The sequence below is a fragment of the Phoenix dactylifera genome, chromosome 7 (genome assembly GCF_051530095.1).
Source record: "Phoenix dactylifera cultivar Ajwa chromosome 7, Ajwa_hap1_PhDact_Kaust_v1.1, whole genome shotgun sequence".
NCBI classification, from domain to species: Eukaryota; Viridiplantae; Streptophyta; class Magnoliopsida; order Arecales; family Arecaceae; genus Phoenix; species Phoenix dactylifera.
The window spans coordinates 3,476,434-3,492,035 of NC_143196.1; the positions used below are offsets into that span (position 1 = coordinate 3,476,434).

At 37.6% G+C, this 15,602-nt stretch overlaps 2 protein-coding genes and 1 pseudogene across 6 annotated transcripts; 2 read left to right on the plus strand and 1 right to left on the minus strand.

Annotated features, from left to right (window-relative positions):
* Window positions 1-1,485: 1,485 nt before the first annotated feature.
* On the minus strand, window positions 1,486-15,602 carry LOC103709242 (Cobalamin biosynthesis CobW-like protein). 5 transcript variants are annotated; one of them, XM_088700979.2, is made up of 10 exons: window positions 15,325-15,602; window positions 14,442-14,659; window positions 13,874-13,988; window positions 13,125-13,214; window positions 12,718-12,903; window positions 12,509-12,628; window positions 11,421-11,531; window positions 11,152-11,234; window positions 10,960-11,053; window positions 1,486-1,952 (listed from the first exon to the last, which is right to left on the minus strand). In XM_088700979.2, exons 1-9 carry the CDS (start codon window positions 15,490-15,492, stop codon window positions 10,993-10,995), a joined length of 1,152 nt encoding a protein of 383 aa, XP_088557105.2. In that variant the 5' UTR covers window positions 15,493-15,602; the 3' UTR covers window positions 1,486-1,952; window positions 10,960-10,992. The 5 variants fall into 5 exon arrangements, with proteins under 5 accessions (XP_088557105.2, XP_088557106.2, XP_088557108.2 ...); XM_088700980.2 differs by lacking the exon at window positions 1,486-1,952 and adding an exon at window positions 3,087-5,123; XM_088700982.2 differs by lacking the exon at window positions 1,486-1,952 and adding an exon at window positions 5,130-5,278.
* On the plus strand, window positions 2,339-4,137 carry LOC103709244 (UDP-glycosyltransferase 83A1-like). Its single transcript, XM_008794499.6, has 2 exons — window positions 2,339-2,819; window positions 3,257-4,137. Exons 1-2 carry the CDS (start codon window positions 2,339-2,341, stop codon window positions 4,135-4,137), a joined length of 1,362 nt encoding a protein of 453 aa, XP_008792721.3.
* Window positions 5,879-8,160, plus strand: LOC148702854 (UDP-glycosyltransferase 83A1-like; annotated as a pseudogene).

A 15,602-nucleotide genomic window follows, 5' to 3' on the forward strand; every position in this document is an offset into this window, starting at 1 on the left:
TGATTAGGCTTTGGTTGCTTGTGTCAAGATACAAGCCGAGGTTAGATAGACTTATGGCTTGACCCAGCCCAGTCCCATCTATCCCACTATTCCCAACACCACTTTCGTCCCCGCTTAGAAGGTAGGAGACTTAACTGTTGGGATAAGAGTCATGATTGTAGGTAGGTCATGTGGTAGTCTACTATTTTGTGTAGGAAACCAGTCCGTTGAAGTTTTTCTTTTTTTTTCATCTTTTGAACAAAGGAGCTGGATTGAAATAAGATACGATAGGCAGCGTGTGGAATGGCCGAGAGCGGACCCTTTTGGATATATAATCCAAGCCGAGAGTGGAGTTACGTGAACAGCCGTCTGATGGAAAACAACTTTCGAATTTAGGAATTATGAATCCTGTTGGGGAAGGATCAGGGGAGGGTTTCCCCTCCCCCGAACCCCCTCCCCTTCCTTGCTGCGATTCTTCCTGAATAGACTCGATTCTCCCGTCGAGAGTGACTTTGAAAGTCTTATTTAAACTCTTCCGACTGAATATGAGAAAGCCTATAAAACACTAGTATATCTATATCCATATTTATTTTATTTGATATATATAAATACTAATACATATGTCAGTAAAATGTAAAAATTTATATTTATATTTATTTTAAATAGATATAAATATAAATCGAATATTAAAAGTATGGATATAAATATGAATATTAAATTTTAAGGCCACAAAATCGAAGATATTAATAAATAGATGATGATTTAAGTTAATAACATATTAATATGATTATTTCGCTTACAAATTTTTAAGTGCTAAATAAAATTAAATAAAGTACAAATAGAATCAAATATTCTAATACGAATTGAGTAATTATCAATCCATATTTATATTTTTTGTTAATATAAATATAAATATTAGCCTATTGCTAAAATTTTTAGGTAGGTATATGAGAATAGTTGCCGGGTATATAGAGAGACTCAGATTGTATCTTTCGCAAGAAAAAAAAAGAATCATCATCCTTTGCACAAATCCACTTCGTATAAAAAGAAACATGCAATAGCCACTTCGAAAGCTACACAGATAGATGAATAAAGTAGTTCGAAGTGCTTTGAGATCTGTGCAAGATATGATTTAATAGTTGACATCGTAAAAAAAAATCATTCTTTTGTGTGAAAAATACAACCTGAACCATAATGGAGACCACATCGAAGAATCTTAAAATGTGCCACTTACTGTGATCTACTTTCAGCAGGTCTAGGTCCAGTTGTAGTTCGGCTTCAGTAGTCCTGGTGCCAGTTCAGAGAAGTGTGCAAAGATGCTTTGATCTTTGCAATAACAGGGACAAGAAGATTTGGTATCAGAAAGCTGTGAAATGGCACATGTTGGATTTTGAATCCACAATTCAATTAAACCTATCAACCTAGCAAAGATGATCCATTTGTCACCTTTGAGTTTAGTTTTCATCCACAATCTAGTGGCTATGAATACAGAGTGATGCCATCCTATCAAAGAAATGAGCAGATACATTCCCTTCGATCAACAGATAAAGTCTGATAGCAACATTGAGATTGCAAAAACTATTAGAGTGAAAAAAATGATTTCCAATCTAAGCTACCCAGTATCAAGGCAATTACAAAGGGTTAGGGACCGAATTCCCCGAGAAGATTGTCCTATATGCAGGCCAAAGTTTGTTATTAGATAATCAGAACAATAGAACGGACAAAATAGGTAGGAATCTGGTCATCCCAGATAACAAATAGGTAAGACCAAAATCAAGGCATCTGTTTTCTTGGATCCGACAACCAGCTTCCATCATAGTTGCCATGGATTCTGACAAAATTCGATTACCCTTCATCATTCATTTTGTTTTGTTGTTTTCAGGTTTTTGCAGTGTGTCCATCCATTTCGGTTGGAGCTGGTGATTCTTTCTACAGCTTGGCTAATAGAAGGCAGCAGTGTGACTACACAAAGCCTGTCACATAAATCTAGAAGTTAGAAAAGACCAGCAGGATAAATACAATCAGCTGCGGCAGGAGAGCATCTCAAAGAGAACATAGAACAAGTGTGGAATTAAAACAAATACTAGGTATAACTATGAGATGACAAGAGTTCAGTTGGGAAGGCAACAACAAAATAAGAGATACCTGATCTCTAAAATCAAATGCTAATGCACAAAATCCCTCCTTTTCCTCTTAAAAGATAATAATGCACAAACTCAGACAAATGGCAATTGCATTGGCTCCTCAGCCACTACCTAAGATCCACTATAAATTGTGGCAGTGGAGGCACTCCCGAAAGGCACCCAAATAAGCAAATAAATCCTATTAGTCTTTTGGAGCAGGAGAAAGCAAAACTGCCATGGGCTTGCCACATGCACTCGTCCTACCATACCCGGCACAAGGCCATGTCATCCCCCTACTGGAGCTCTCTTACTGCTTGATCGATGATGATTTCAAGATCACATTTGTCAATACTGAATATAACCATAAGTGTGTTCTTGCCAACCTGTCCAAGAAGGAAAGTGAAATGAAGGGAATAAATTTGGTTGCAGTACCAGATGGATTGGATCCTGAAGAAGACCGCAAAGATCTTGGGAGGCTTAATGATGCTTGTCAAAAGACCATGCCTACATGTTTGGAGGAATTGATACGAAGGACTAACGAGTCAGGAGATGACAAGATCACATGTATGATAATCGACGTTAGCATGGCATGGGCTCTTGAGATTGCTAAGAAGATGGGACTTCGGGCAGCTGCATTCTGGCCAGCATCGGCCGGGATATTGGCACCAACGTTGAGCATTCCCAAGTTAATTGAGGATGGTGTCATTGATCCAGAGGGTAAGACCAAAACCTATGCACCTTCTGATCGTGAATTAATTGTGACAAACATATCAAAAGTTATGATTACATATACAAACCGCATGTTTCTGTTAGATGATAAAAACACAAGCAGTTAAAATGAATTTTTCTCCTCCCTTTCTCAGACTCACTACTTACTTTCAACCAAATCACCAACCCAGGAAATCATAACTCTGAACTTTTATAAATTTCTGATTGGAGTTCATAAATGATCCTATATGAGGCCTTAATACTCTGATGATGGACAATGCATTATTTTTTCAATGATTTATAACCAAAGAATTCACACAAACTATAGCATGCAAGCTAGAAGCATGAAAGAATCAATTTTTAGGAAAACTTTCTCCCTCTATGAACTAAATAGCTTTCTAATCACTCCGATCAGTAAGATCATTCATATTTTACACTTCATGCAGGAATACCAAAGCAACAGATGTTCCAACTGGACCCAGACATGCCACCCATGAACTCAAATCATTTAGTGTGGACTTGCTTTAGTGACCCCGAATTACGACAAAAGCTTTTCAACTACATAGAGAACACTATTCGAGCAATCGAGATTGCTGAACACATAATTTGCAACTCATTTAAGGAGATTGAGCTTCCAGCATTCACCTATGCCCCAAATATAATTCCTGTGGGACCATTACTGACAGGTGAGCGGTTTGGAAAGCCTATTGGTCACTTCTGGCCTGAGGATGCAACTTGCATGGCTTGGCTCGACGTGCAGCCAGCCAACTCAGTCATCTATGTGGCCTTTGGGAGCTTAACCATCATTAACCAAATCCAATTCCAAGAACTTGCTCTTGGGCTTGAGCTCTCAGGAAGAACATTTTTGTGGGTAGTGAGGCCAGACCTAACCAGTGAGACAAGTGATGCCTATCCAGAAGGCTTTAGAGACCGAGTTATGACAAAGGGAAGGATGGTGGGTTGGGCACCTCAACAGAAGGTTTTGGCTCACCCTTCTATCGCTTGTTTCATATCCCATTGTGGCTGGAATTCAACACTGGAAGGGATAAGGAATGGAGTGCCTTTCTTGTGTTGGCCTTACTTCGCTGACCAATTCCTCAACCAGAGCTACATTTGCGATGTTTGGAGGATTGGTTTGCAGATGACAGCTAATAAGAGTGGGATCATAACAAAGGAACATATCAAGTCAAGAGTGGAAGAATTGCTTGGTGATGAGACAATGAGGGCAAGAGCAATAGAGATGAAGGAAATGGCAAATAGATCTGTCATCAAAGGAGGGTCTTCATTTGAGAATCTTAAAAGTTTTGCTGATGCCATGAAACAATGAAGAACTTGATGAAAAAGTGAGAATGAAAGACTCGTGCTGTCAAGATGTGCCAGTAAGGGTTTTTCTCACGAAAAAGAAAGTGCTATGCCTGATCAAGTTTGACTACATAACCTGTATGAGATTTGTTTTAACTGGAAAATGTGCTTTTTAGCACTGGCTAGTGCACATGAAATGTTCCTTGGGCCTACATAATGTTGGCTTGGCAACTCAGTATTCAATCACCTCATTGCTCACTTATTCTTGCAAGTTACACTCATCCCCTATATGCTGGCACCAATAGTATAACTCATTAAACATCTCATTTTCAACATGAAAAGTTGAAGAATAATTCCTTATATTTGTCTAATGCACAGAAAGATCATAAGAAACTATTTTATTTGATTTTTGGTTCACCTTTCTTCTTGGGGTACCTCATCTATCTTAAGAAGCTAGATAAAATCATATTACACCTTGCAGACAGGGAAATAAACAAACATAATTATCTACAACAGAAAGAAATCAATCAGAAGGACAGATAGAGTTATTTAAAATATGGGAATAAAAACATACAGAATTCCTATATAAAATATTCAAGATTAAGATATGTGAAACTGAATTCTCATAGAGAATGAAATCCACTATGCAGGGAGCTGTAATCACCAATGATCACATGGCGAGATCAAATTTTGGTACTTCCATATGATTAAGATACTTTGCAAACATGCTCCGCCATATTAAAGAACAGAAAAGTATAAGAAGAAAGTTACAAGAGAATTTCAGTCCAAGGGTTTGTTATAAAAGCACTATAAGATGAATACTCCAAGATACCATGACAGTGCTATCATAGGCACAAAATGAAAACATCCATGAGAATGTTGGCTTGACTTGATGATTGAAGTTGAGGAGTTCCTTAGCAATGAGCACGAACGTAGGCTTTCTATCGTTATCACAAAATGTTCCCAGATTAAAAAAGGTCAAGAGTAATCATTTGTTTCTTCACCTAATATCTGCAACGTTAACCAAATCAAGAACATGGACTAGTACTGAAATTTCTGGCAAGATCATACATTAAACAAAATAAAACAGGATCCATCTGCTGCTGTCAGTATTCCACCCAGCTTAATAAAGTCCCAAATGTGAGGACTCCCACATGAACCAATCACTGCAAATTTACATTTCAGGGTTGCATCAAATTGTTATCGTTTAACATACAGATGCATTGCAAGTAACAGATAACATAGAGTTCAGAGTGTGCTCAGATTTTTAGGTCTCAGAAAGCTTTCACCAGTCTCGTGATGGAATGGAGTATGAATTCCATGACTCAATCAAACTCATCTTCCTGAAAATGATAATATACTTCTCCCTGTAGACTGTCATTGCCTTTGGCAAAATGATGGCTATCAATACAAAGTGAGACTATGAATGCAAAGTGATGCTATCCGGTTAATGAAGAAAAAAGATCAAAAAAAAATCCCTTGGTTGACAGATATATTTCGAGGAAGCAAGGGGACTGCCAAAAAAACAAAAAAAGTGTAGATAATGATTTCCAATCTAAGATATTCAGATCGAGTTTACTACGAAAGGTTCCAAGCCTGAATTCCCAAGGAGGAAGACCATCCACTCCGCTGGCCAAAATTTGTTGATATATATAGCCAGGACCATACAATGGAGAAATGGATGTAGGAACTTAGTGTGTCGCAGATTACAAGTAGCAAGACCAAAAACAAATGCTTATCTGCAACCAGATTCCACAGAAGTTGCCATGGTTCCCACAAAATTCAAGTATTCTTTGGTAATTTAATTTGTACATTGTTCCAGCTTTTGCAATAAGTCCAATTAAAGAAAAACATGACTATCTGATATTTGTCAAAACCGGTCCTTACCCAAACATTGGCCAATTGACAGCAGTAATGTGGTGACCTTGAACCTATCAAATAATTTCAGAAGTTACTAAAGGTCCTGAGGATACATACAAGTTGTGGCATGAAACCATCTCATTAGAAAACATAGTACAAGTGTGAAATAAAATTGAATACCAGGAGTAACTATGACATGACTAGGGACAAGAGAAGCTCTTTTCTACGAGTAACAACAAAATAATGTATCTGAGCTCTCAGACTCAAAGCTAATGCACAACTTCGGACCATGCTAGCCTAAGATCCACAACAAATTGTGGCAATAGAGGCAGCAAAGGCACACATCTCAACACAATTGTTTGCCACATGCACTAATCCTACCATACGCAGCACAAGACCATGACATACCCATCCTAGAGCTCTCCTACTGTTTGGTGGATTATGGTTTCAAGATTACATTTGTCAAGACTGAGTTCAACCATAACCTTGTTTGTGCTGCCTTGCCCCAGAAGGAAACTGATATGAACCAAATATTGACAGAGGATCAACAAATCAGAAGAAGACAAGCTCACGTGTATGATTGTTGACCAAGGCATGGCATGGGCTCTCGAGGTTTCCCAGAAGATAGGGCTTAGGTCAGCCGCATTCTGGGCAGCATCTGCTGAATGGTATCGTTGATGCAAATGCTAAGACCAGAAATAATACATATTCTGATCATGAAATATATTGTGATAAGTTGTGATTTTCATGTTTATTGGGAACGAAATGGAAATATCTAGTTGAGGTAGGATTTGCAAATTTCATGATCTTCTATTCTCCTTTTGTAACTCCCTCTCCTTATTTGCAACCAAATTACCATAACAGGACTTCTAACGTTCTGCAGATTTCCAACTTAAGCTCATGAAATTTTAAATTAAAGAAAAAAGTGCCTACAAAGTGGGAGAGAGATTATCCAAATGCAGGCTTAGTGTTCTGATGTTGGATAAAATCATTATTTTTTCACTGGTTCATGACTGGAGAATGCAAAGATACTGGATGTCCAATCCTGAAATCTATCATAGAAGCATGAAGCAAACAACTATTAAGAATCTCAGTCCATCTAATGTTTCAGCTATGAATCAGATAGTTGTCTAATGGTTCAGATAAATAAGGTTAATCGTGTTTCACATGTCATGCAGGAATGCCAAAAGAACAAATCTTCCAGTTGGGCCCAGGCATGCCACCCATGAACACAGCTCACTTAATGTGGACCTGCTTAAGCAATCTTGAACATCGACAACTGGTTTTCCAATACAAAGCCAATAATAACCAATTAACCAAGATTTTTGAGTTCATCATTTGCAGCTCGTTTAAGGAAATCGAGTTACCATTGTTTACCAATGCCCAGATGTACACCCCATAGGATCGTTACTGTCAGTAGTTTGGAAAGCCTATTGGGCATTTCTGGCCAGAGGATGGAACTTGCATGACTTGGTTCGATGAGCAGCCTGCCAACTCAATCATCTATGTGGCCTTTTGGCGCTTGACATATTTAAACAAAGCCCATTTCAAGAGCTTGCACTTGGGCTTGAGCTCTCTGGACAAACATTTTTTGCATCGTGAGGCTGGACCTAACTAATGAGACAAGTGATGCCTATCCAGAAGGCTTCAGAGACCACATTACGCAGAGGGGACAAGTGGTGGGTTGGGCACCTCAACAGAAGGTTTAGACTCGCACTTCTATTTCTTGCTTTATATCACATTGTGGTTGGCACTCAACAATGGAGTGACAAGTGGAGTACCTTTCACATGTTGGCCTTACTTTCCAGTACCTCTGCAGAGCTATATATGCGATGTTTGGAGGATTGTTTTGCAGTTCGTCCCAATGAAAGTGGGATCATAACAAGAGAAAATATCAATGCAAAGTTGGAGGAACTGCTTGGAGATGAGGTGATGAGGGCAAGGGAAAGGCTCACTCTTCTATTTCTTGCTTTATATCACCTTGTGGTTGGAACTCAACAATGGAGGGAGTGAGGAGTGGAGCACCTTTCCCCTGTTGGCTCTACTTTCAAGACAAGTTCCTCAACAGAGCTATATATGTGATGTTTGGAGGATCAGTTTGCAGATGATGAGTCAGATGATGCCTAATGAATGTGGGATCATAACAAGGGAAAATATCAAGTTGGGTGGAGGAACAGCTTGGAGATGAGGTAATGAGGGCAAAGGCATTAGAGCTAAGGGAAATTGCAAATTGATGAGTCAGCAAATGGGTGTCTTCCTTTGAAAATCATATAGTCTTTATTTTCACACATACATTACGTACATTACATATATACATATATGTGTGTGTGTATTCTATATGAGACCTCTTATAGTTTTCAGCATCAATACTTGAACAGCAATTTTGTCATAATCTACTGGTGCAATGCATATAACAATCAAGAGAATCTATTTCTAGAAAGAGATCATAAGAACCTGCTTTTGTTGCTTTATCATTCAGCTTTTCGTAAGGTATCTCATGTATCTTAATAAACATGAGAAAATAATATACCATTACACACTGGGTGCTAGCTTTTCCATCAATTGCAATCCTGCATCATGGATGGTATAGTTGACCAAACATAGTGTCTATAATGTTCACTTAGGATGATGCAAGGTGAATTAAAATCCTCATAATTCCCTATTTTGAATAACACTAAACACCACCTCACCAAAATTAAAAAAAAAAATGCTTCTCACCCATTTAATCATGCAGAGACATTGTGATCTGCTAGGTGGAGTTCTTATATTTTGATAATCTTCTTTTACACTAAGTCCTTATTTGGATGCTGATTATGTAATGGTTAGGAGCGAGGTTCGTCGAATCGATGTCGAAGAGCGTACCAGCCAGGGACCAGTTCGGCTCAGCAAAAGTCCATACCGTGCCATTCCGAGACGTACCAAAATAGGGAGAGTTGGAAGCGAGGGGAAGTGGAAGAAAAGGAGAGAGGAAGAGAGAGGGGGAGAGAGCGTGGGAGGAAGGAAGGGGGAGGGCCAAGAGAAGCCCTAACCCTAACCCTCGGAGTGAGAGAGAGAGGAAGGAAGGAAGGGGGAGGGCAAAAGGAAACCCTAACCCTAACCCTCGGGGGGTTTGCAAGCGACAGGAGAGGGACGCTCTCTCGAAACATCACGACAAGAGGGGGGACTCGTCATTCAAACTATTGTCGAGTTTAATAAATGAACCAGAGGCACGAGCCAATGTGGTTTTTAAGCGAACCACAGGGTGGAAAGGGGGTTTTATAATCGAATTGACATAACCCAACTGAACCATTCTAACTTGACGTCGGTTCGGTACGGGCTGAACCACCTAATTCAGGTCTATTTGGCAAACAATGGTTAGGGGTGAGTTAACACTTACCTAGCAAAAATAAGATACCAAAATGACATGTTAAACTTAATTGGTCAACACTCCAAAAGGCAGCCTAACTTGGTTGGCTTTATTTCATGGAAGAGGGTGAAATAAAGTTAACCAAGTTAACCACCGAAGCTTTCTCTTTTCTCTCTAGCCCTCGGAATGTTAACAAAGCATTGAATAATTCTAACGCACCGTTATTTGATTAGGGAGGGGATACCAATGTTTTAATTTATGTACCCACGGGTTTAACTATTCGGCATCCAAATACAGCCTAAATTGGACCATCGCTAGAGAATCCAAATTCAAGTTGCTCCCAATAGAAATTATTAACTACCGGATACACATGAATTAAACTGTTACTATTGTCTAAGTAATATAATTGGACTTGCCAGCTTATTATACATGTGATATAGACTAAAGAAACCAGCTCTGTCTTCCCCACTTTCTTGTTGTATATTACTCATTTAGTTTTCCTTTTTTTAAAAAAAATGGATCCTTCCCTTCCTTATTTCTTGATTTTTATGATATCTTTGCTAAAGATTCTTCACATCAAACTTTTGTGTGGATTATTTTATGTATAAAAGTGTTGAATCTGCACTTGTTTCTTGATCCGTTTTGTAAACTTGCACAGATGGTTCATCTCTTCTGCTACAAGACTTACCAAAGCAAATCAAACTACAATGAGCATGTAAATGCTCCATCTCATCTAATTATTGTTTCTCTTGTTATCCGTCTCTTTACTCTTTTTTATGATCTAAAGTTTTGGCTAAAGGGAGTAGAAGAAACTCGTTAAATTTTAGTCCCCAAAGTTATGGCTTGTTATCCAAGTCATGTGCTTGTTTTGCAATTTGCTTATAGTAATTCATGCCATTGCTCAAAATATGCAAGGCTAAAACAACAAATTCTAACGCCGCACAGGGACATGGTCAAAGAATCCATCTAAGTCTCAATTTTAAAACAAGTGCAGGGATCAGCAAATCCTTGATCTGATTTATGCTCAAAACTTAAGGTTGGCTAGAAATTTAGAGTTTATACTTCAAATTTGAGTTAAATTATGTAGACCTTTTGTTAATATGGACAAAGTACATTCTAATTCAAATCCTAGCATCTTATTGTTTTGGTTCCTAAACAACAAAAAGAAGGAAAATTGGGAGAACCTGTAGAAAGGAAAGGACAGAGCAATATGTAAATTTGGCAGATAAAATGATAGGGAATAATAAAATGTAAAGCCATCCTTACATACATATAGCATTATATCTGATTTCTTAGTCAAAATAAATGATATCTTGTTTCTTAGAGATATAAAGCCACCTTAAGATAACAGGACTTCCCAACACAACTTTTCCAGAAAAAACAAATATGGACATTTACAAGGAAAAGCTAGTGAATTAATAAAAGATGACACTAGTTTTGCTCTAACAAGACTTAAGCAAGAAATCATCTCCACTTGGACGGTGGAAAAGCATGAATTTTTCATATGCCAATATATTTTGCATCAACATCAGAACATGAAATAGCAGAAATCTTATACAACATAGCATAACAGAATAACCAATCTAGATGGCAGCATAGCAGTAATAAAGGAGCTCAACTGAAATGATATATGTCATGTACCTTATTATTAAGGTGTATGAGGAGTAAACATAATTAAGTCAGTACTACGCAAGCTCTGAGAGAATCACCAAGAATGTCCACATCCAGATTACGACCTGTAACAATGTGAAATGCAACCAAAGAGGTTAGTGAGAAGTATACGCAAACTTTAGTTTAACACAAATTTTATAGCAGAGCCAGTGTTGAGCTTTTCCTATGAAAACTATTCTGTTTGTTTTTTTCTCCTTTTGTTGCCATTTGCGAGCAGGTACAATCTCGTATATTTCTCTCACAGCCTGTCAGAAAGAACAAAATGTTAAAATTTTTCAAAAAATAGACTAAAACTAACAACTCTTGGTGCATGCTTATATAAAACCTTCATATAATATTTACTCAATGCTAATAATGAGTTCATAGGGAATGTGACATAACTAAATGAAAATTTCTCAGCAAATATTATGGAATTCCTGTCAGAAGAAAACCTGTAAGGTATGAAGTTGATCAGAGCCATGGACATTTAACACCCCTTTACAGCGGTACAAATCCATATTAGATTTTTTCTCCCACAGAAGATCCTCAACCCATAAGCGAAGCTGTAGATGAAAGCTAAGGTCAAAGAGATGCACATAAACCGACACTTAAATGACAAAATCAATATTCATGGTCCCAGAAAAATTTATGAATAAGAGGCATTGCTTTCACATAGATAGAGGCTAATCTACCATCCAGTATCTATTGGACAAAACGAAATTGCTGTTGGCACCACATAAGCTCAGGATTCTGTAGATAATTATTAAATCAATAAGATGACATGTATGCTTTTCTAAGTTCATCAAGATAATCATACAAGAGAATGCTCTAGGAGTATGCATCAAATTCACAAAAATAGATTTTGAACAATTGGATTTTCACAATAATCAAGCATTCTGGTAAAATTTTATCCCAAGTGGTATTATACCAGCCAAGGTGAAACTAAAAAATTGTTGAATGTGTCATGCCGGCTTAAAAATGCATAGGGGAGAAATTTTGTGGCATTAATAATCCACACCTCAGAATCCCCTTTCTTTCCTTATAAATGAGATGTATAACTTGGTTATCCATAGAGTTTAACTTACATAAATTTATTTTGGCAATTAAGAAAGTCATTCATCATTCCATTGAGTTCATCACCATTAAGTTGGGCTAAGACCAAACTCAAGAAATGCATCTGGATTCCAAAGTAATCCAAGCAGTACAGACTACTAACATGAAAAGCAAATTTTATATCAAATCAGAAGCTTGATTGCCACATGTATGTCAGAACAAACAAAATAAGCTCATCCACTGCCAGTCAGACTGTATGTAAAAGAAACAAAAATACCTAGATGTTTGACCTTTCATGGGAGGGACTTTACTCAGATGAGTCCATAAAAGTGGAACAGCGTATATGACATATTAGGTGACAATTTAAGTCCAAAGAAAAGTCACACTTGGGCTTGAGAATTGCTATATACAAGGTGCATAACCCCTAGGACAGATAAATTATTAAAAGAAATAAACAGGTGAAATTGCTAAAACTAAGCATATATACCTTAGTCAAATCAACTGGCTGCCGTTCATTTATGCAAAAAGTGCGCACACTATAGTCATGACGGCTCGTAGAAGGTATGGATTTATGCTCTTCCAGCAGTTCTTCTAAATGAGCAAGATTCTAACAGTAACGAACAAAATGATAAAAATCAATTTGAATTTTATTTGTCACTGAATGCAACTAAGATAGATAGAATCTGTTTTACTAACCTGAGCACCATAGGCCTGGCGATTTAATATTTTGCATAGGTCAACCTGGCAACGCAAAGATCGAATGACAGTAGCAAGGGAATTAATGTTATGAATCTCCTTTTCCAGGTCCTCTAAAGCATCTGAGGTGCCAGGTTCACTGTCCTCATGAGGGATCAAGTCAATTTTGTTTAGAATTACAACATCCTGCAATGAATGACAGAACAATTGTTAAAGGTCTTAGTTAATATCATCTGATATGATTTCTTCCAGACAGGAAGCATTGTAGCTACCAGAAAAAAGATGGAGCACCAGGTATATATATCTCATAGGAATTTTGAAATCCTCAAAATGAAAAAATAGGAAACACAAAGAAAATGATGCAGAGAACTATTTATACTTATAGGAAGAGGATTAGACGTAGATACCGCAAAAGCAATTTGAAGAAAAGCTTCAGGAAATGAAGCATAATCACGATATTCATCAAGCTGCAGCTTTAGGTTCTTGGCATCCGCAACCTAATGGTGGAGATAAGAGCACATGAAAAGTTAGGAAATAAAGAGGAAAATAAATTAAAAAGGCAACACTATGAAAAAAACCTATGCCCTACATGCATCACTACAAATCATATCTGTTTCTAAGATTATGATGAATAACCATTACTCTATAATATTAAATATTTAAATGATGTTGCAAGCTTGTAAATCAATATTATGGACTAGTTGGCATCGCCAATAGCAGTGTTCCTCATGCATGATTGCTAGGTTTATTCTAGAGGAAGAAGCATTTGACAGATGATATGTGTGTATGTACTCTCTACTCTCATCTTTCTCTTTCTTAGTAACTTATTAATAATTAGAGTGAACGGAGGGGTATAATTACTAAAAGAAGAGTTGATTTGTAAGAGGTAAGTGAGAAACATGACCTCGTGCATAAACTCCAGCCTGGCAGATCATTTGCATCGTATATGGTAGAGATGTTTAGGCAAATTACAGATAACAGCAACCATCAGAAAGCTAGTAGGCAAGGCAATATTTTTAAACAAAGATTAAAGAAGCATTGGCAGTAATGCATACAAAAATGCATGGACTGCAGTTATGAGAACAAAAATCATGTCATTCAAAATTTCCAAAGACCATAAAGATAATTAAAGTTAAACTGACATAAAGAAACTCACAGTAATAATAGAGTCAAGTCTCACTGCCGACTCCAGCTGATCATCCAGCCAAAGAACAGAGGCAAGGGGAGCAGGATCGGCCAGCCCGGTGGTCTCTAGCAGTATATTATCAAGTCTTCAGCACAACAAAATCATTGCAATCCATCAGAATCATCAATCTCATTTATGAATTTCTTGACAATATATGAAATCTAATTACAGATCAAAATGATGGGAGGCAGGAGAACAAGTAACCTAAATATGTCTATTGTTTACTTCAGAGCACAAGTTACTTAAGAGATACTGTCAAGAAAGTTTAACATGCAGAACTATTATAGTCAAATATAAGGTCAATAAGCATACTATAAGCAGATTATAATAACATTAGACAATACAAAAGTTGGGAAGTACCTAAGTAATGCAAATCTATCATACATCAAGAAATCCCTTAACATGTCCAAAAAGCAAGCAGCTAGTTTTGTACAATTGGACTTTGTAATTGGATTTCTTGCTTTTGTTCGATTCAAGGCACCTTTTGATATAAAAGTGTAGATCCATTATAATAATTAGGACTGCATAAAATCCTAACCTCTCTTTTCGCTGTACAAGCTGCTCCAGTGCTTGAACAAGGCTGTGTTTGACGGTGCAACAAACACATCCATTTGCCAACTCCACCCACTCCTCGACAAGCGCACCACCATCCCCCTCATTGATCATCGCCCTCTCAACTCCAATCTCCTCCCCAAACTCATTCAGTATCACTGCAATCCTCTTCCCATGTTGGGCGTTCAAGATGTAGTTAACTAACTGAAATTTCAGCATTCAGACAACTGTTATATTCTGATTGATAATAGAACCTGGTACTATTATAGAAAGAAGTAGATATTCATTTCCTTGTTATAATTCATGAGGGGAAAATAAAGTTTAACATAATTTTTATAAAGAACTGCATTTAGTTTCCCTATCATGACTAATACAATGAGAGCATACCAAGTTTTTGATAACCAAAAATATAAACATGGCATTTCAAAACAGCTCATTTCTTTATCAACCATATTCAAATTAAGATTACCATTTTCAAATTAGTCTAGCATTATTCTGTTAGGAACTACATGTTCAATTATCTTTGCGAATGAATATAAAATAAATAATCTTTTCTCTATGAAGAGTAAAAGCATAGAAAACAACAAACTCATTATTAATACCCATAATTTGCAGTTTCTCATTACAAAATATTGCTACAAAAAATTGACAAGATTAAATAGCGAATCCAAATTTTATTTGTAATAAAATGACTTAATTATATAAATTGCCAAGATTATACCAAAAAAGCCCATCCGAACTACTGTGAAAGTTCGATTTTCCATAAACCCTAAATTCTATAAACCATACGCTAAGTAGAAAACGAGACCGGATGAAAGTTTTCCATCTGACCGGAGTCGTATGGGACTTCGACACCGACGGGGACTCACCGTAGATTTGCCGGCGCCGAGATAACCGGTGATGACGGTGACTCCGACCGGAGATTGTCCTGCGGTTCCCTCGAGAATCTCGGATTGTGAGAAAGATTCCGACACGCCATCTTCGTTTACTTCTTCGATTCGGACTGCGAGTGGAGGGTTCTCGTCGTCTCCTTCCATGGCCGCCGGCCAAAGGGCAAAGAGCGGGGGTAGGAGAGCCTAGAGCTCCGAAACTGGTAAAAGGACGAGGGGCTCCCGATTTGTCGTGGAGACGGCAACCGTATTGCAGT

What these genes read in the sequence shown, in the direction of transcription:
- LOC103709244 (XM_008794499.6), top strand. Translation starts at nt 2,339, where the DNA reads ATGGGCTTGCCACATGCACTCGTCCTACCATACCCGGCACAAGGCCAT. An exon ending in TGGTGTCATTGATCCAGAGG is followed by an intron (nt 2,820 to 3,256) that starts GTAAGACCAAAA and finishes CACTTCATGCAG; the next exon opens with GAATACCAAAGCAACAGATG.
- LOC103709242 (XM_088700979.2), bottom strand. Translation starts at nt 15,492, where the DNA reads ATGGAAGGAGACGACGAGAACCCTCCACTCGCAGTCCGAATCGAAGAA. An exon ending in TCGGCGCCGGCAAATCTACG is followed by an intron (nt 14,660 to 15,324) that starts GTGAGTCCCCGT and finishes CTGAAATTTCAG; the next exon opens with TTAGTTAACTACATCTTGAA. An exon ending in AGCCAGTTGATTTGACTAAG is followed by an intron (nt 11,532 to 12,508) that starts GTATATATGCTT and finishes TTTCATCTACAG; the next exon opens with CTTCGCTTATGGGTTGAGGA.